This window comes from Pyrgilauda ruficollis, unplaced genomic scaffold (assembly GCF_017590135.1).
Source record: "Pyrgilauda ruficollis isolate IOZ18807 unplaced genomic scaffold, ASM1759013v1 scaffold86, whole genome shotgun sequence".
In the NCBI taxonomy this organism is placed as follows: domain Eukaryota; kingdom Metazoa; phylum Chordata; class Aves; order Passeriformes; family Passeridae; genus Pyrgilauda; species Pyrgilauda ruficollis.
The window spans coordinates 168,473-187,906 of record NW_024530599.1 but is presented as its reverse complement, the minus strand read 5'-3'; the positions used below and the strand labels follow the sequence as shown (position 1 = coordinate 187,906).

Sequence of the window (19,434 nt, the reverse complement as noted above, 5' to 3'; positions counted from 1 at the left end):
CTCACTGACAGTCCGGGCCTGGAGGCTTTCCCCGGAGAAAGGGAAAACTGCTGACCCAGGAGAAACTGCCGGGGACAGGGCTGCCAGCACATCTACAGCCCCTGTGAGAGCAGAACTTTTACAGCCCCTGTGAGAGCAGAACACCCACAGCCCCTGTGAGAGCGGAACACATGCTGAGGCATACAGGAAAATCAGACTGGTCCCTCTCACCACTACACACAGGAGTCAAGGAAAAGCAGTGTCTGCACAAAAGCGGAGTAGTTACTGTGCAAGTTTTGAGGGCCCTGTAGGAATCCCCCCGCAGCTTTGGGGTCTCACAGAGCCCTCTCTCCTTCGTTCTCAGGCTGCACCTGCTCAGCTGAGCTGCTCAAAGCCCATGCTCAGGGCTGCTTCTCCCTCGGTGCCCACACCATCCCAGGGCAGCCACTGAGTCGCTGGATTGCAGCAGGTGTCTGTATTTTACATCTCCACATCTTTGATTCTTCCCAAGCTTCCTTGTGTTCCACCTGCACAGTCCTGCAGGAGTCCTGGGAAACACTGTTCATTCCAGAAGGGCACTGTGATTATGCTGGAGAAATAATTCACGATATAAACTTAGATGTAGGTAATTGAAGGGGGAGGGCAAGGGTTAGAGGCATCAGAGGTTAGGAAGAAGATTGTGTTCTCCCTTTAAGCAATTTCAAGACATTTTCTGAGATGGTGTATGATATGCTTTTTGATATATGATAGATCTAGTGCAGGTCAAAGGAGCTTTTTTTCTCTTTCCTGAGCAGACTGCCTACAACCAAATTAATTCTGCTAATCCATGTATTATGTTATGGATAAAGACAGGTTTTTAAAAATGTAGTTCTCTAACAAGGTCATTGCTGAACACCATCTGTTAATTTATGTTCACCAAAAATTACCAAAACCACCCCCAACCTTTTTGCTGTTGCAGCCACAGCTCTTAATGCTGCCAGGGACAGCAAAGCTTCCTGCTGGTCCCTGGCACCTGGAGCCACGCCTGAGCAGTGTTAGAAGCTTGCTGAACCTTTTACTCATTTACCCCTTGTGAGTGAAATGTTCCTGCAGACCAGACATTCATTTTATCACCTTGTTTCTTTGGCTGACTCCCAAAGGTTCTCCAGTTCTCCCTGGCTCCCTCAGCAAAAATGTGGAAGCTAAAATCTGGTATTTCTGGTGTACAGATGCAAACAGTTAATACAGAAGCAGAGTTAACTTTCCAGGCTGCTTTCATATATCACAAAGAAGCAAAAACAAACAGATAAAGACCTGATAAAGTTTTTGTTTGTTTGTTTGGGGTTTTTATTTACAATCAGCTTTGTGAGTCCTTCTTTAAGACAACGTAAAACTCTTGCTTAACAAGCCTGAATGCTGTAATGCCAGGTACTTTTGCAGAAGCAATTGTCTTTGATTCAGTAAGAGTTCTATTCTGTTACAATAAAGTGCACAATGTAACAAGACAAGGCTCACAAAAGCTGATTCCTCTCAGCAGAATTAATCTACAGACACCAGAGGTTTATGTCCAAAAAGGAGACAGAGGAGTCCTGTAACTTTATTCGAATAAAGGGAGAGACCATGGGGCATTTTTCCTGGGGTCTCTCAAAACTTTCAGAGGACCCAGCCTCCTTTTTATCCTGATTTCCCAGCCACATTTCCCTCTTTCTTTCCCCATTGGCTGCGGTACTTGAGAGGTACAGACTTCCCAAAATGCCTGATACCCCCTCCTAATGCATACCCCTGTTTTTCCTCGTGTCTCCATTCTTTTTCTCTAAATCCAGAGATTGAGCACAATCTCAAGTGATAACAGTCTGTGTCAATTAGTGGAATTCCTGTGGAATTTATGGTTCCCCCATCACTTCCTTCACCTCTCTGTATCTGGCCTTATGAACCATCAGGCCCACAGTTTGTTTGTAAAGAACTTCCTTCTCGTTCCTTTCATTCCCAAACAGGTGCTGGTTTCTGTGAGCTGCAGGTCAGCTGCAAAGATTCACAGCACAAAGGAAATTGTGAGACCTTTTAGCAGATGAAGAGCCAGCACTGCTGCCTCCTGGCTCTGAGCTGTGCTGCTCAGACCTCCTGGAGCTGGAGTCCTCTGTCCCTTTGTCCTGCTGCCACCAGCGTGGGGCAGATCTCTGTGACAGCAGAGCACTGTATAAAACCTCACAGTTACATTTAATCACCTTGTTATTTCAAAAAGCACAGTTTCTAATGCCAAATCAATAGAAACCCTGCTGTTTTCAAAAGGTTCAGTTGCACAAAAACTGCTTCAAGAGAAGTGACTTGGATTTGGTGGCTCCTTTAATTGCTAATTGTTATGCAAATTATTCCTAATAGCTCTGTAATTAAATTTATATTATAGTGCTGGATGCTCCTGCAAGGACTTCAAATAAAATGGAATATTTGTACCTGCTAAAACCACAGTGAATTTAAGACGAGCTGTGGGTTTTTTACAGGTCAAGACCCGGGGCAGAGAGCACAAAGGACCGGAGAGGCACAAATGTGTCCCTGGAATCTCTGTCCTGGGGACAGCAGGGGAAATGCCCCTCTCTGCATGGGTGGTGGCATTGCAGCAGCACAGTTCTGATGGCTGGGGAGATCAGCAGGAGGTGCTTTACTTCTTCACTCTGTGAGCACAGGTATGGGCAATGAAAGTGGAGAGAAATAAATGCCATTACACAGCCCCTTTGGCTTCGTAGGCAGACACAGAGCAAGAGATCATCCCACCTGCAGAAACACGACCAAGGCCTTTTGAAGATGGCTCCAACTTTTCAGGGCCAAATAAAATCCTTGGTTTTTAAATCCAGGTGGTGCAGATAAACAGATCTCCTTCAGGGTTTTCAACACAGGCCAGACAAAGCAGCTTTTGGATAACTGTACATTTTCCACTATGTGTCCTGGGGACTACTAGAAATCAAATGGTTTGTAGCTACTCTTTTAGCATCAACACCACCAAGCACTTTATTAAACTTTCATTGGTTATACTGACAGTATATGGAGCTTATAAGGCATTTCTATGGAAGTGCTATCTTTCTAAGCTGGAAGTCAATAGGAGCTGTAATTCATTTCTGTACAGAAAGAGACCCCAGATTTCCCTGCCAGCTAATGCTGAAGTGCAGCAGAGGGTGGATTTAGATTAGTTAGCAGAGGGTGGGGAGGCCCTGGCACAGGCTGTCCAGAGCAGCTGTGGCTGCCCCATCCCTGGAAGTGTTCAAGGCCAGGCTGGATGGGGCTTGGAACAACCTGGGCTAGTGGAAGGTGTCCCTGCCCATGGGAGGGAGGCTGGGAGCCTTAGAGTCCCTTCCAACCCAAATCATTCTATGAGTTGATGATTATTTTGCCACACTGAACCTCACACCAGGTTTGCATTATCCCTGAAAATATGAAATCCCATCAAGTTCATAGGCATCATCTGAAAACCAGAGGATGCTTGGGATGAATCCTTGCCTCATCTGTGTGAACAAGCAGTATTTAACAAATACAGACTCTGAGATACACAGAAAAGTGTGTTTGAATGGCTGCTGTTAAGAAACGTCTTCTGAACTAGTTACTGAGGTCCTTGAGTTAGGGCTGAATCCTTCTTGTTTATGAGAAAATGCCTTTTATCTGTAAATAATCTCCACTCCCCTTCCCCCCCTTCCATCCCCCCCCACCCTTCACAGACTTTTGCTCAATTGTTTATCTGTGGAAGGTTACTGCATTTCTCCATGGAACAAAGAAAGAGCTATTTTCCCTCACAATGTGCTGTCTTTGTTTCACATGAATATATTAACAAGAAAAGTAGGAAATCATGGGCTTTGTCATCCTATTTATTCTGGGAACCCTGATTTAATTTTGGAGGAAAATGAGTTTTCCTTGAGGTAGAAGTCCCATCTGTAGTCATGAGCAGCTAAGCTTTGCCTTTCTACAAAGCAGCAGCATCCTGTCTGACTGGGACTATCCTTCCCATTCCCTTTCCTTCCTCTTTTGCTTCCAGCCTGGCATCTCATTTTCCCTGTGGCTCTGAGAATATCATGTGGGAAAGAGCGAGACCTAGGGTACCATTTCCTTCAGTTTTGGGTAGTAGAAACTACTTTGCTTTGACTAGATACTGTGCTTGATCTCCCACTTGATTTCCTGGTTTTGTGTGGTGTGGATAATTGCAGTCATAAAACCTTCACCTTCCTCCTCTGAGGGGGTGGGAAAAGCTCCCAGTTTCACTATGCAGTTTATTTCACTGTAATAATAACAATAACAATAATAATAATAATAATAATAATAATAATAATAATAATTTGAGTTTGGGAGACTTCTTCACAGGAAAGGGAAACTGTCATCAGTCACATGGCTATAAATAGAGGCCAGCTCTCTAGAGCCTATGATGCAGGAATAACAAACTGCAATATTTGTGTTTAAAAAAGTAGTAGTAAATTAATCTAATCATGGGCTTATGTATATTGTTTTTGTCTCAGCCAATAAGTGAAAAGTATCAAGACAGTTGGCTTGAGATCTCCTACGAAGCAGCCCACAGTATTCTGTAAATAGCCCAACAAGAAATACTTGCTTTGTAGGTTTTTGGTGACACAGAAAGAGGCAAAACTTCTCATGCTTTTTAAAAGCTGGAAATTCTGGATGACTGATGAATATAACACCCATAATGCTCCAGGATTTTATTATCTATATTAATAAAATTCATTCAAAGGGTTTAATTTCTGCTCCGCAATCAGATCAGTGTGACCAGCACTCAGCAGACTCAGAGGAGTTTATTGGGAGCTGGTCCTCTGGAACTTGGCACACATCCTGAATGGTGGGCAACCAAAAGGCATCAACAGCTAAAGGGAAAGGCTGGCAGACAGGATGTGTGTGGTCTGAACTGGTACAGGTGATCAGCCAGAAGCATTGTTTTCTTCTTTATTACAAATTATATAGGAGGTTAATGTGTTAGGTTACTAAAACCCACTGACAGACTGTGAAAAGGAGCACAACCACATTAATGTGTTAGGTTACTAAAAATGTGTTAATGTGCTAGGTAACTAAAACCCACTGACAGACTGTGAAAAGGAGCACAACCACATTCCATGGGTTGCCCATGAAGAGAGTGTGTGTGGAACAGGTGGCTGGAGGCATTACCTGGGCAAAGAGGTCATTGTGTTAAACCAGAGCAACCAGTTCAGACTTGCTCGGCACGAGGTGCATACGTAAACATCCTGTCTCCTCTTCTGTCACCTCCTGGCTATGTGTCCTTCTGCTCTGCAGCAGTGGAACAGGATCTGCAGAGGGGAACAGTCTCAGTAACTCCCCGATTTTTGGACCTTGACCCATTGCAAGTGCTCAGAGAGGCTTGGCTGTGTGGGTGTGGAGCAGTGAGGTGTCCTGGCAGCCTGGTGCTGGGAGATCCCTCTGCAGGAATGGTGCTGGGCTGGGGGTAACACAGGTGGGATGAGACAGCAGCCTCGTGGGTCTCAAAGGACACAGGGGTGCAGGGGTGTGCTGCTGTGCACACAGGGACAGAGTGCAGTGAGCTTGAGAGTCTCCTCTCCTGTACTTGAACCAATTCAAGCAACTGGAGCAACTTCTCCCTTTAACATTTGTAACATAAAATGTTTTTTGTAAGAGCCTGTTCTTCTGAATCATTTTCCCTCCTCCTCTCTCTCATTTGCAGAAATGAACTTTAATCCTAGGGTACAGCTGAAAGTTTGCAAGGCAAAAATCACAGACTGCTGAGATTTTCTTATGCCTGCAAGGGATTCAGTAAGGATCTAAACAGTGAAAACAAGGACCAGCAATTAGTATTTGGATGCAGGATCATTTTTAGCTCTCTACATAGGGCAGGCAATGCCATGAGCTATAGAGCATTGCAGAGCTCTGCTCAAGTGGCTGCCTCAGCAAGGGCAAGGCTGCTGTTCAGGCCATGTGAAAAGGCAGTAATAGGAGGTGTGCAATACACAAAGAAAACACAACTAATAAAAGATTAAACACTATTATTATGTGAAAGAGCATTAGAGCAGCAAAATTATTTTGAGGAACTGGTTCAGTGCCAGCTTGTTAGCAAAACATGGAATAGTTTTACAGACATTTGCACAAAGATGGAGAGAGAAGGGGAAAGAATGCCAAATGCAATCTGTGGGAAAAGGCTCTTCTACCCTCAGTAAAGGTAAGAAGAGGCAGAAGGGAAGTCAGCATCATCAAGGAGGACACACTTCACATTGCCTTCAAAATGGAAACTTTGACACAGACTGAGCAGACAATCATTAAAGGTGGAGAAGACCTCCAAGATCATCAAGTCCAGCCTTTGACTAAACACCACCTTGTCTACTAAACCATAGCACTAAGTGTGATGTCCAGTCATTCCTTGAACACTTCAGGGATGGACACTCCACCACCTCCCAGGGCAGACCATTCCAGAGTTTGAAATCTTTACTGTAAAGGAATTCCTTCTGATGCCCAACCTGAACGTCCCCTGGTGCAGCTGGTCATTTCCTCTTGTCCTGTGACTGGTTGCCTGGGAGAAAATGCCAAACTTCACCTTTGTACAGCCTCCTTTCAGGTACTTGTAGAGTGATAAGGTCTCCCCAGGCTAAAACCTTCAGCAGCTCAATGTCCTTCCTGAACTGAGGGGCCCAGAACTGGACACAGCACTCGAGGTGTGGCTGGGCACCTGCCCTGGTGCCAGAGTACCAGACCTGCCCTGGTCCTGCTGGCCACACTACTGCTGATACAGACCAGGAGACCACTGGCCTTGCCCACCTGGGCTCATGCTCAGCCACTGCCAAGCAGCACCTCCAGGCTCTTTTCCACTGGGAGGAGAAGAACCAGCCCTCTGCCCCAGCCTGTCTGCAGGGGGTTGCTGTGGCTGCAGGGCAGGACCTGTCCTTTCACCTTGTTGACCCTCACACTGTCTGCCTCAGCCCATTGATCCAGCCTGTCCAGAGCCCTCTGCAGAGCCTTCTTACCCTCCAGCACGTCAACAGCCACCCAGCTTGGTGTCATCTGTGAACTTACTGAGGTGCTCTCCAGCCTAATAAAGATATTAAACAGGACGGGGCCCAATACTGAGCCCTGGGAGCCCCACTAGTGACCAGTGACCAACTGAATGTGGCACCACTCACCACCACTCTCTGCACTCAGCCATCCTGGCAGTTTTTAACCCTTTAGAGAAGAGTGGGCTCCAAGCCATAGGCTGCCAGCATCTCCAGGAGAATGCTGTGGGAGACAGGTAGGTCACTTAGTCATAAAAGTATGTTCCATTTTATTAAGTTCTCAGACTAAAACCAACTCCAGATCTATTTGCATTTTCTTACCCATCCTCATACAGTTACTTTTATTGGTCTTCAAACCACACTGACTGTTCATTCTGTTCTCAGTTTCTCCTGCTCTTCTCCTAGACAAACTGTTCAGGCATTGATCTAGTGATCTTAACTGCAGCATTCAGTGGAGAAAACAAGTTTGCAGGCTGAACATCCCTTCAAGAGGTCCTCAGTCCTCCTGCTTTGCCTGGAGAAAAGCATTTTTCTGGGATTTATTTTCTCCTGTAAAGCAGAGAACAGTAATGTTAAATGCTTAGGCACAAGTAATTGACAAGACAGCAGAGGCAGCTTCTCCATAAAAAAAGAAGCTCTCTCTTCTCCTGGTGGACATGAACAGATGTAGCCATGCTGTAAATATTTCATTGTTTAAATGGACACATACATCCGCATTGTAGATGCAATATAGGTAAAAGACATACATAATAATATACGATTATGTATATAAATATGATAATATATAGTATCACATAGAGGTCAATATATTTCAAAAAACTGACCCATCCACCCATCTTCTGGCTAATTTTGAGGCATCAGCCTCTTGCCCAGCAGGATCACAAGTCCCACAGAACACCTGAGGCTTTTCTAGGAATGGAGACCAAACTCTGCAGAGTGATTTCTACCCAATACTACTCCACTTTTTTGCTACTGAAAAAAAACCAAAACCCAAACCAAATAAAGAAAAAAACCCTAAAATTAAAAAAAAAAAAAAATCATTTTAGGAAGCGGGAAGACGAGCAAATGGATGAAGCGTTCGGTCCTGCCCGAGGAGTCTCCGGTACCCCCGTGCCCGCACCCACTCTCGGGCTGGGGTCGGTGCCGGCTCTGTGCCCGTCCCCCAGCGCGGTGCCGCCGCCCGCCCGGGCCCTCCCGGCAGNCGGGGCGGCGGGAGCACCTCCGTGGGAGCGGCCGCGGGACGCGCTGCCCGCAGCAGGTGCCTCCGGGCCGCTGCTCCGGCCAGCCCCGCGGGCTCCCGGCATCCCAACGCGCGGAGGCGGCGGGCGCGGCGGCGGCTCCGCCACCACCACCTGTGGCGGCGGGATGGCGGAGCTCGACATCAGCGCGGAGGCAGTGATGGGCTTCCTGAGGGAGCGCGGCGGGCGGGTGCGCAACACCGAGCTGGTGAGCGCCTTCCGGCCGCTGCTGGAGGCCGCCGGGGCCGGGGCCGGGGCCGGGGAGGCGGAGGGGCGGGCGGCGCGGCGGGAGCGGTTCAAGGCGGCGGTGAACGCCGTGGCCACGGTGAAGGAGATCGACGGCGTCAAGTTCGTGGTGCTGAAGCGGCAGCTCCGCGCTGCCCCGCCGGCGGGGGGCGATGCCGGCGCCCCTGTCCCGGTTCCCGTCCCCGACCCCGTGGCCCGGCGGGAGCCGCCGCCCAAGCCCTGCATGCTGCCCGTGCGCTGCGTGCCCGCCCCCGCCGCCCCGGGGCCAACCGAGCAGCCCAGCCCGCTGTCCCCCCCGCCGCTGGACGAGGAGGCCGGGTCCCGCTCGCCCGGGCTGCGGAGGGGGCCCAAGAACCACCGGGCCAGCGAGGAGACGGTGGTGCCCCTGGAGCATGCGGAGCACCAGTGGCTGCTGCTGGCGGCCGACGGGCAGTGGACACAGCAGCTCCACGGGCTGCTGCTGGGCGACGCCAGCCTGGCGGCTCGCAGGGACTTCATCTCCGGCTTCACCGCCCTGCACTGGGCCGCCAAGAGCGGCAACTGCGACATGGTGACCAACATCATCCGAGCGGCCGAGAAGGGCGGGTCCCGTGTCAATGTGGACGCCAGGTCGCATGGTGGCTACACGGCCCTGCACCTGGCTGCTATCCACGGCCAGGAGAAGATCATCACCATGCTCGTCTACAGCTACCATGCCAAGATTGACCTGAGGGACTACAGTGGGAAGAAGCCGCACCAGTACTTAAAGGAAGGGACCTCCCTTACAATTAGGCGTTTGCTGGGGGACCCCAGCCTTTCCCAAAACATGGAACACTCCGTGCCCATCAAGAAGTCTACAAAGCTTGCGGCTTCAATCTTGAGCTCCACGAGCACTTTCCTGGGAGTCATATCCGATGACATGGCTTTCTATGATCTCACCAAAGGTTTAAGGAAGCCCTCAACTTTGAACAAGCTTCTGACTGCCACCACGGGCCCGAGGAGGAAGCCAAAGATCAGAGGGGGCTTCCCTTCATATTCCTCACTCTCTGAGGTAGCGGAGGAGGAGGAAGAGGTTGTCGTGAAACGCAGACCCGTTTCTGAGCTGTTCTTTGGCCACTAGCCTCTGCCTTGCTGTGATCAACATGGTTTAATAGCACGGCTGCTGTCTCAGCTTTCTCTTGCAGAAGCAGTTTGGATTTTTTCTCTCCTTGTCTTTCTGGATTTTTAACTGAATCAGTGGTAGGGTCTACATCCAGAGCCCACAGCGTGGAACGCAGCCCCAGGTGCCCGTGGAAGGGGAGCTGCCAGGAAGAGCTGTCCATGCTGTATGTACCATCGTGCTGACCTGTTGGTGGAGACCACAGACTTTATACTTAATGGTTGAAAAACTAAAACACCTTTTGTGTGTGTGGACAGGTAAAAATGCCTGAGGTACAGCCTCGTTGATCTATGTTCTTCAGCTGGAGGGCAGAAGCAAGATGAAGGATTGCATATTTTACACTGTGAACAGCAAGCTGGTAGCTGGCTACTTTAACAAGGCTTGTTATCTAACAGGATTAAGTTATCAGAGGAAAGATGCATAGTTTTCTATGATGTTTCTGATTATTTTGGTAGTAGAAGAAGGATATTTCTATTCAGAAAAATTGTATACTTTTTAAAAACAAAGTTTCTCACTTTGAGAGCTTCTCACTCAGTATTTCACATCAGAAATACTAACATAACAATCTTGATTGTTGCCTGATGCATTTTATTAGATAAATTACTTAAAAAGATAGACCCTGACCTTCAGCACTCACGTCACCATGACTTGTCTACCTCAGTTTGAAAGCTTGGCTAGTGGTTTAAGATTTTCTCTCTTCCTGAAAGACTTTTTGACCAGGTGGTGCTTACCACATGTCTTGATGATACTGTGAACATTTAAACTTCACTGTTGTTCAATCAACTTAAGCTGAATAAAGAACCTTATTGATAGTGAGAAATTGAACTGAAAAACTGGGAATTGGATCTCTCTCTGAGTAGCCAACTGGAAACAAAGTTAGCTTGTATGTCTAATTCTTTTTGTTTAAAACTTGGCCCATTTTGACCTATTTACAATAAATATTTATAAACATGGGGCTTTATGTAATGTTAGGTGTTTCATGATAGAACCTCTGCATGACCTCTTGAAGCAGTGTTTATATCAACAGCCTGAATCATTGACCTAAAATGAACTCTTCTTCTTTTAAATGATAAACATAATTGTTCTATATATAGAACTACACATAGCTCAAAAAGCATGCTAACTGCATGTTAGGTTTGCAGTAAGATTATTATTATTTTAATTACTGCTTGGTTAAAGTTAATGCAAAGAAGCAGAGCTGTGAACAGAATCTGTCTGACTTCTGGGGCAAGTCTGCTACACCAGCACGTTTTCTCTAAGACTGTGATAGAAACTTGTACCATTGAGAGGTGCTGAAGGTGAGAGCAATGCTGCACTGGCTCTGTTTGGGTTTCTGCATTGAAACACTAGTTTGCATGCTTTGCAGTTTGTTTTCCTTCCAGGTCAGTGACTTCAGGAATGTTTTGGTTTTTTCTGCCTTGCATTAAACCTATTGCTTGTAATTGGTTCTAATTGGCTTGTCCTAAACACTCACAAGGAATGCTGTAGGCCTGAAGATGGAGGCACTGCCCTCTTTACCTCAGATCACTCTCCCTGAAGTTCCTGGAGTCGGTGACATTCGTTGGGAATGTGATCAGAGGTTGCAGCCAGCTCTGATGCACCTGTTCTAGGAAGAGACTGCATTATTCTGCACCGGTCTGCTTCTGGATTGAACTAATTAAGTTGTTAAGCAGAGGTTAATGATCAAGCACCTCATGACTTCTATATCTGGAGTAGGATTTAAAAAAAATAAAATCCAATTTGCTCTCTAGCTGTTGGTGTAACCATTGACCAGCGTGGTCCTTTGAAGCTGTGATTTGTGCTGCACTCTGCCAGCTTGCAGAGTTCTGGGAAAAACAGGGCTCTGTTCTAAAGAGTCTTTCCAAGTGTACAGACATAGAACTTTTTTTTTTCTCCCCTGAAACCACAGAAGTGTGTCTGCGCATTCATGTTCCCTCTGAGGCACTGCCACTGCCTGGTGAAGGCGTCCTGTTTCTGTGGGAATTGCAAACACTCCAGTTTGGCTTGGCCTTATTGAGAAGTTTGTTCAATAATTATGAGTATAGGCTTGATACCTGTTCAGACAACATTGCTAACTTTAGTGCTCCTTCAGAGTCAAGCCTGTGTGAGCCAGAGGCAGGGTTCAAGGATGGAGTGTTTTGTGTTTAAAAACCCCACCTGACTAATCTGGAGAGCATGATTGTGATTTCACCCCGGGAAAGTAGGGAGAAGGTTTCATTGCTTCTCTTTGTTTTGTCAAAGAAATCACAGTTGAGATAAGACTTCATTGCAACACATATCACAAGAAAATTGTGCATTACTCCTTCCTCAGAGGCATGGAAGCGATGAGCTGGTGTGACAGAAAATGGCCAGCAGCAAGGGACCTCTCCCAGCATTCCCCAGGGAGTGCTGGGGCCTGGCAGGAGGCTGGTGTCACAGAGGTGCTCACAAGGCCAGGTGCTGTGGGTGGGGCAGGCCGGGCCAGGCTCTGCCAGCAAGTTTGTGCAGTGACTCAGCTCCTTCCTCCTCCTCGTTGAGCTGATGGAGGAAAAGGTGGTATTTAGGGAGGCTGGGATCAGTACACGAAGTGCAGCACAACGTCAGGTGCAGTCGAGTACTGAGAGGTATTGAGAACACACTGCTGTCATCTTACAGGTGTATTAGTGCCTTTGGCTTGAAGTACAACCAGTCCTTCAGCCTGGCTGTGTTTGTCACCCTTTAAACTGTGGGAAGGGACACTGTAGGGTGATGAGTGATCATGAGAGTGTTTTCCTGCAAAAGGCTAAAGCAGGACTGTTTTATGAATGCCTCAGCTTGGCTGATTCTCCCTAATTCTCATTTTCAAGCCCAAATCTGGCTGAAGGCAGTAGGATTTTCACCTGAATGAACGACAGCAGTGAAGTTTAGCCAGGATGTTTCCACAGGAACAGCTGAGGGGAGGACTGGGTTCCCTCAGCCCGCTGGCCTGGGGCAGGGGCTGTGCCACGGGGCTGAGCACTCAGCCTTTGAATCCCTGGCCCAGTCCAGAGCTGGGAGCTGCCCAAGGCACCATCAAAGCTAAGAGCAGAAAAGGTAAAAACCAAAAAACCTGAGGCCCCCCCGGCTCTGCTCCCGCCTCCAGGAGAGGGCTTAGTGGTGGGGAAGGCTGGAGATGGAAGGCACAGATCAGGCACAGGGGCAGGACTCAGCAGCTTGGTGGTATTTTGCCTTGGTTATTAGCCTGCCCTCTCAGCAGGTCTCAGTTTTCCTGCTATAAAATGTAGATAATCACCTTGGTCACTTCTTTAAAGCACACAGTCAGTACTGATATGCAAATTGAAATCAGATAATGTTTTTAGGCCTGTAGGCAGCATGAGCAGTGTCATTCCCCCACCCTGTGAATGCGCATTCTGTGGAGCGCCTACACAAATGAAAACTAGCTCTGATTTTAGTTCAGCAGCGCTAGGGATCAGGAAAGCTACTGTTTGCCTGACCCTGGCTCAGTCTGCCTGCTAAGGATAACTTGGTTTGTCTGTTCCTTAGCACATTTTGTTCTGAGGAGTATCAGCTCAAAAACCTGCTCTGAAGAGCTCTGCAAACAAACCCTAAACCACAATTCTGCACAAAGGGACAGACTTTGCCCTCCCGGATGTGTCTGTTTGAGCAGTGCGAGGCAGTGTGGTTGTGGTCAGGCTCACAGAGATTTTTGGCTGTCTCCATTCTCTTGTGAGTGCTGCATGGAAACGTGGATGATGAAAACCCAGGAAACCCCGTTCCTGCACTGCAGAGGAGTCTTAATGAGCTTTCAGCTTCATCACAAACCCACGGTCCAGTGGAAGAGTCACAGTAACTCCAAAAGACCAATGGGAACTGCAGCCACCAGCTGGAGGTAGAGGAAGCATTTCTAGACAGTCCCGATTGCCCATTGCTCATCTCTTGCTCCCTCTCTTCATGTTTCCACCATGACCTACATTCCTTGGATGTACTTGTCTCCTGATTTGCATATTAATCTGAATAAAATAGCAGCATGGCAGTTTTTGCCCTTTCCAGTTGTTTGTACTATTGTGGGACTCCCCAAATTAAGAGGCTGTTAACAGGGACTTGGCCAGCATGTAGCATGAGCACAAACAGTGTGGTGTTTGTTTGCTGGAGGGGGAGAGCAGGGGCAGAGCAGGACAGCACAGATCAAAAACTCTGCGTCCTTATGAAGAATATTTCTATTCCAGTTTCAAGGTTTATTTCAGCAATTTAGAAGACAAAACAAGTCATTAAGCACATTGACCCTATATACTCTCTGTGTTACCTGGAACCATGCAAAATAGATCCATACTGTTAATATTAGCACAGCTTTAGTACATCTTCTTCCCTTTCTGTGAAGAGAAAATAGAAATGTGCACAATAAAAAGCTGGCAGTGTTCAGCTTTCCCTTTCCTGGTAGAACTTCTGCGCTATGTTTGTCCCAGGTAGGGCATTACTTTTGTTCACCTGGAAGCATGAGTCCTTAGCCAAACCCTAACCACCATTTCCCAAGAGGAAAATCATCCATCCCCATCCCTTGAGACCCTCCAGACAAGAAGAGACTCCAGCTGAGAAGCACAGCAAGCACCGTGGAGTCACAGCTGACACAAACCAAGTAACGTTCATTTCCACTGAATAGAACCTGATACCCAAACACACAAGGCCTTGATGGGAGGTATTGGGGTGCCAGGCCTTCCCTGGTGTCCTCACCCACAGGCTCCTGCATGAGGCAGATGGTCACACGAAAATGATTCACCAGTACGGTCACAATAACAAACCGCAGTGGTACAGACAGGCTTTCTCACCATGATTTTTGTGTTGTATTTTCTTCCACCACTCTCCCATGGTAGTTTTCCCTTTGCAACAAAGAGCTACAGCTGCAGTCCAGGCTGGGATCAGCTCCAGACCAGACCTCTCCAAGCAGCCGCTGTGACATCAGGTGACACGGACCCTGTGCTCAGCAGGGAGCAGCTGAGACCCAGAAAGGGCTGCTGCAGGCACCAGCCATGCCATCAGGAGCTGTCACAGGGCAGGGGTCTCTGGAAAGATTGTTTCACAAGTGGTTCCCTTTTGAGCTAGTTAGGGATGTTCTTACTCTTCCACCATGGGCTGAACCCATTGGAAAGACCTCTGGGTCTTTATTCACATTTTTAGAAAGGTCTCTTATTCTCTAAATCAAGACTATCAGTGCAGCCCATATTGTCTCTCTGTGGTTTATCTATGAGATGACTCAGCTTCAAGGCTCATGTGGTATTTTAGAGTCTCTGATAACCTTTAATGCCTCTCTTCATTTAGCAGTGAAATTCAAGTGCTGCTTCTTGAGAGCCTTTTGTGAACCCCAGAGGTTGCATGATTCCTACAGGCTGATTATTCCTTAATATCTATGTGGGCTCCCTCCAGGCACAGAACATTAGTTTTGCAATGCTGCTCTGAGTTTATTTTAAAAAATTTATTCAAATGGTTGCCATGAATTCTCAAAGCAGAGAGAACATCCTTCTACTTATTAAATACAGCTCTCACAAGCACAAAATAGATCTTTTTGCAGAGTACATTTGCATTAACTCCTGCAGCTCTCTGTTCCTTAATTAGTTCCACATGCAAAAGTCCCCCAGCATAATGCCCCAGTGAAGAAAATGAGGCAGGGGTTTCAAACAAAATAATGAAAATCCTTCCATTTAGGGCCCAAAAGGCTGAAACAGCAGCTCCCGGTCCAGCAGTGACTCCCACACATTGCGGTGGATGTCAGACGCGGTTCTAGACGAGCGGCTGTGTCTGACATCTCCCAGTCGCTGCTGTCAGCCGGGCAGGATGCGCTGCTGTCCCCGACACCTCCCGCCCCGGCACCAGGGCTCTGCCCCGGGCAACACCAGCCAGCTTTAGCCCAAAATCCGGCCCCTAAGGAGCTACTGCAGTCTCCCCCCACGCCACCTGTGTGTGGGTGGCCAGGCGAGATGCAGAGATGGTTCCTGGAATCCCACCAGCCTCCCACGGCCGGCACACCACGGGGAGAGCCGGGCGCCTGCAATTGCCTCTTCCACCTCTTCCTTCTCCTCAGCCCCGCTGTTCTCCTGGCTCAGCTGTCATTAATTCATGGAGACAGCTCCCCGCAGCGCTCCGATTACACTTCTCCATGGAGCTGGGCTCACGTTGTGCGTTACCTGGAAAGGATCAGGCTGGCAGGCGGCAGCAGGAGGAGGATCCCGAGGCTGGGCGGTGGCGGGGATTTCCTGCCGGCTCTCCTGGAGGGTCAGGTACCAGGGAACTTCTTCATTCCTTGCATTTCCCCCACTCACAGAACCTGACTTCGTTTACATAAGAAGTCTCCCGGCACGGGGCGTTGCCAAGGCGCAGAAGTCTCTTGAAGCTGAGACTTTCCAGGGCTCTGGTCAGAGGTAACTCAGTGCCCTTGCTGCAGAGGTCACAGATGGAAGGCTGGTGACTGATGGTATGAGCAGTAATTATATACAAGCACTGCACAAGGTTTTATTTCCATAATCCCTGTGGGTCTGCTTCCCCAAAAGACCTCCAGTTACTGCTATTGAGAGTTCAGGTCTTAATTTTGTCTTCTGATGGTAAAGGGTCAGAAAAAACTGTGTGGAGCAGCGTGGGGTCACAGCGCTGTAAATGAAGATGCTCTGCATTTCTGGCCATCTTGCCTTCTATGCTGCAGGAGCTGAAGTTGGGAAAAAGCTGCCATGTGTTGGTATGGGGATGTAACTAGTGCTCTAAATACCAAACTTTCAGCCAAAGGCAACAGGATTCAAGAGCATGTGCTTAAACTATTTCTTGGCTTCAGTCTGTACTTTCAGAGGCCACAGCTGACTGGAGCAGAAAGGGGCACTTACCATGACTTAGTATGTTGGTGTGCCAGGAATGCTGCACATGGCTGAGATCCAGCATCAACTTCCACCATTACCCTCCTGATAAATTTTTAACAAATGATCAGTATCAAAACTGAGACCACCTGACAATCCAGACCTGCTGGTGCTTTGAAAGGGGATCTCTGCTTGCCTGCAGAGAGGTTCCGATGCTGTCACTGTGTCCATTTTTCAATTTGCCTGGAATTTACAGTATAACACTGTACCAAGGGGCCTATTTATTCTTTTAAAATAATATTTTAAATTATTGCTCTTTGAAGCGTACGTGTGAGTGCCAGTTTTGGAAGGGGTAGCAATTGCCCTCCCCAGAGCACAACACCCTAAAAAGATAAGCTAAACAGGGCAGAACCATTTTTACCCTTAAAAGCAAGCATTAGTTTCAATTACAAAACACCTATTTCCAATCAGGTGTTTTTCCCTCAACTAGGAATAATAAGAATAAAGTGCACCTTCAAGTCAGGCTTCTCAAATCATGTAAACAGCTCATTTAACATTGCTTATATTTTATGAATTCTCCACTGACTCCATTAACATTGCTTTTGTTATTTTAAAGACCATTTTCAAAAGGCAGCTTTCTGATTTATGTATTAAAAGCCTGTATTTTTGGCCTTGTGAGAACCACTGTGCAGATTGCTCACAGGCTCTACAGTGTCTGGCCATTTTCCCTCAGGTATTCAGACAACCACACTTGGCAGCTTGGTCACTGTGCTCCCAGAGTTCTTCTGCTCAGTGACATGCACTTCCAGAGAAGATTCCTCAGGAGCAGGACAGCTTCTCTCAGTGGTGGGGATACTTACTGTAGCCAGGAGAAAAACATTTATTGGTAAAGAAATGCCATCATCATGGCACAATGAACATCTGTTTTGGCTGTGGAAGAAACCTGAGTTTAATTAGTGGCTGCCTTATTCACAGTCTAGGCATGTAGTTTAGGCTAAATATTGTTCTCACTGAATTCTTGCAAACAAAACACAGTGAAATTTTAAATACAGCAACATCACTGGTTTGACTCAATGCAAACACTGGCTTAAAAGAGTTTTGCCAAGGGATTTATATAAAGTCTCATTGAAACTGAATAATCTCTTCCAGTGGTTCCTCCTGGCCCAGTGTGCAGCAGATCTTTTCCCTCCATGTTCAGGCTTTTTGTGCATACTGACAATTGAAAACTTCCTAAAAACAATGTCCTGAAGGTGCTGCTTGAAAAATAAATTCTTCAAAAGCACAGCAAAGACTTTGCAAATGACTGTGCAGGAATAAGCTCACAGTTTGTGATTCCCAAAACTGTTCATTTAAACTGGCTGCATCACTGATTGGCTCTTTGATGTCAGTGAAGATCACCCTTTTTCTGACCTCCTCTGAACAGCCTACCGGGATTACACAGAGGCAGGAAAGACTCATGGGTGACAACTGCCAAGAAAGGAAGTAATTATTTTCTTTCATTACAGTGTATTTTTACTGTGTCACACATATAAACAGTAGAAATGAGTGCAGGAGCTTCACTGAAATGGTCCATAACATTTTCTATGGCTTTGTGCAATCACCAATTCAAATCTGAACACCCACATAATTTTTCATTTCAAACACTCAACCCACCCACAAGAGGCAAATATTTGTATGGTTCTTTTATTGAGATGATGTCAGTCTGGAAACAGATGGACAGACAACGGGAAGGGGAATACACATTCAGTTAATAGGAGCAATGAATCCTATCAGTCATGTCCACAAGGCAGTTTGCTACACACTGTGAGATGCTGTCAGAGTGTGCCTGGAGCATCCCAAAGCATCTGAACCTTGTCAGTGCTGTGGCACAAACAGGATTGGAAGAATCCACCAAACTGAACCCTGGGATGAGAGTGCCTGTGGATTTCCAGGGAAACATCACATATAACATATAAAAATGTCTGGCCTGGTGGCGGGTGTTAGATGGGGATGCTTTGCTCGAGATTTTCTAATTGTTCTTCAAAAAATTTAATCTGCTCTTCGAGGTCCTTCTGTTCAATCAGCAAGGAGGTCTTGACTTGAACAAAGTGCTGATAGTCCTGGAGCTGCTGCTCTGTCAGGTATTTGGCAAGGATTCCAGAGACCACACGCTCTCTCCTGTCCAGATTCTCCTTCAGGTCCTTTGCATCTTCCCGCTGTCGAGACAAGAGCTTGTGCCGTTCATTCAGCGATTGCTAGTGGAATCAAAGAACAAAGCAGCACACCATGAGAACCCATCATTCCTGGCAGGCTCTATTTCTTCATTTGGAAGCCACAGTCAATTTAATTTAATTACTTCCTCTTGTGGGCTTTGTGTTCCACCTGAGTTTTTTCTCAATTGAATTACTCATTCTTGTGGCTTGTAAGGTAGAGACACAGTAAATGCCATCAAGGCTCAATTCTCCTATGCTGCCCTCATAAAAAAAAATCAATATTAACATTCTGGTCACTTTAAAGTATCCTGTAACAATCTTAATTCAATTAGAAGCTCTTTAAGGTATGTATTTTTGTGTTTTGTGTGTTGCATGTGGCCAGAGTGCCACTATCATATTAAAAAGATAGAGTGACTTCTATTAAAAGGTCCATGTTTATGCCAAGATGATTTTTTGCCTTTTCTTTTACACACCTTTTATATACCTTTTATATATCCTCAGTACTCTTAGCATGCATACTTGTAATTCCTCAAGTCTGATAACTTAGCATAGTCCTGGTATTCTGTTAAGTCAAGATACCAAACACCCTGGAGGCCTCACAGTTGGAGGTGGGAAAACCCTACACTATCTTGAGAAACCAAGGTCCTCTCTAGAACATATCCTGGAAACTAAGATTTAGCCCAACCAGGGGGAATTCCTCAGGATGGGTGGAGATCACACTATTCCTCCAAGCCTCTCATTGGGGCACCTTTGTCACAAGTGCTAATTTGTGAGGTCTATAAATGGTATATGCCATCTATCATGTGTGTGCATTGCAGTGCATTCCACTTTAGCAAAGTGGGGCACCATAAAGGTCCTTATTAAATACCA

The 19,434-nt window shown here is 46.9% G+C and overlaps 1 protein-coding gene across 1 annotated transcript; it reads left to right on the top strand.

Annotated features, from left to right (window-relative positions):
* Nucleotides 1–8,024: 8,024 nt before the first annotated feature.
* Nucleotides 8,025–9,724, top strand: LOC121364607 (ankyrin repeat domain-containing protein SOWAHA-like). The gene has a single exon (XM_041488010.1). The coding sequence runs from the start codon at nt 8,025–8,027 to the stop codon at nt 9,540–9,542; it is 1,518 nt and encodes a 505-aa protein (XP_041343944.1). The 3' UTR covers nt 9,543–9,724.
* Nucleotides 9,725–19,434: the final 9,710 nt, after the last annotated feature.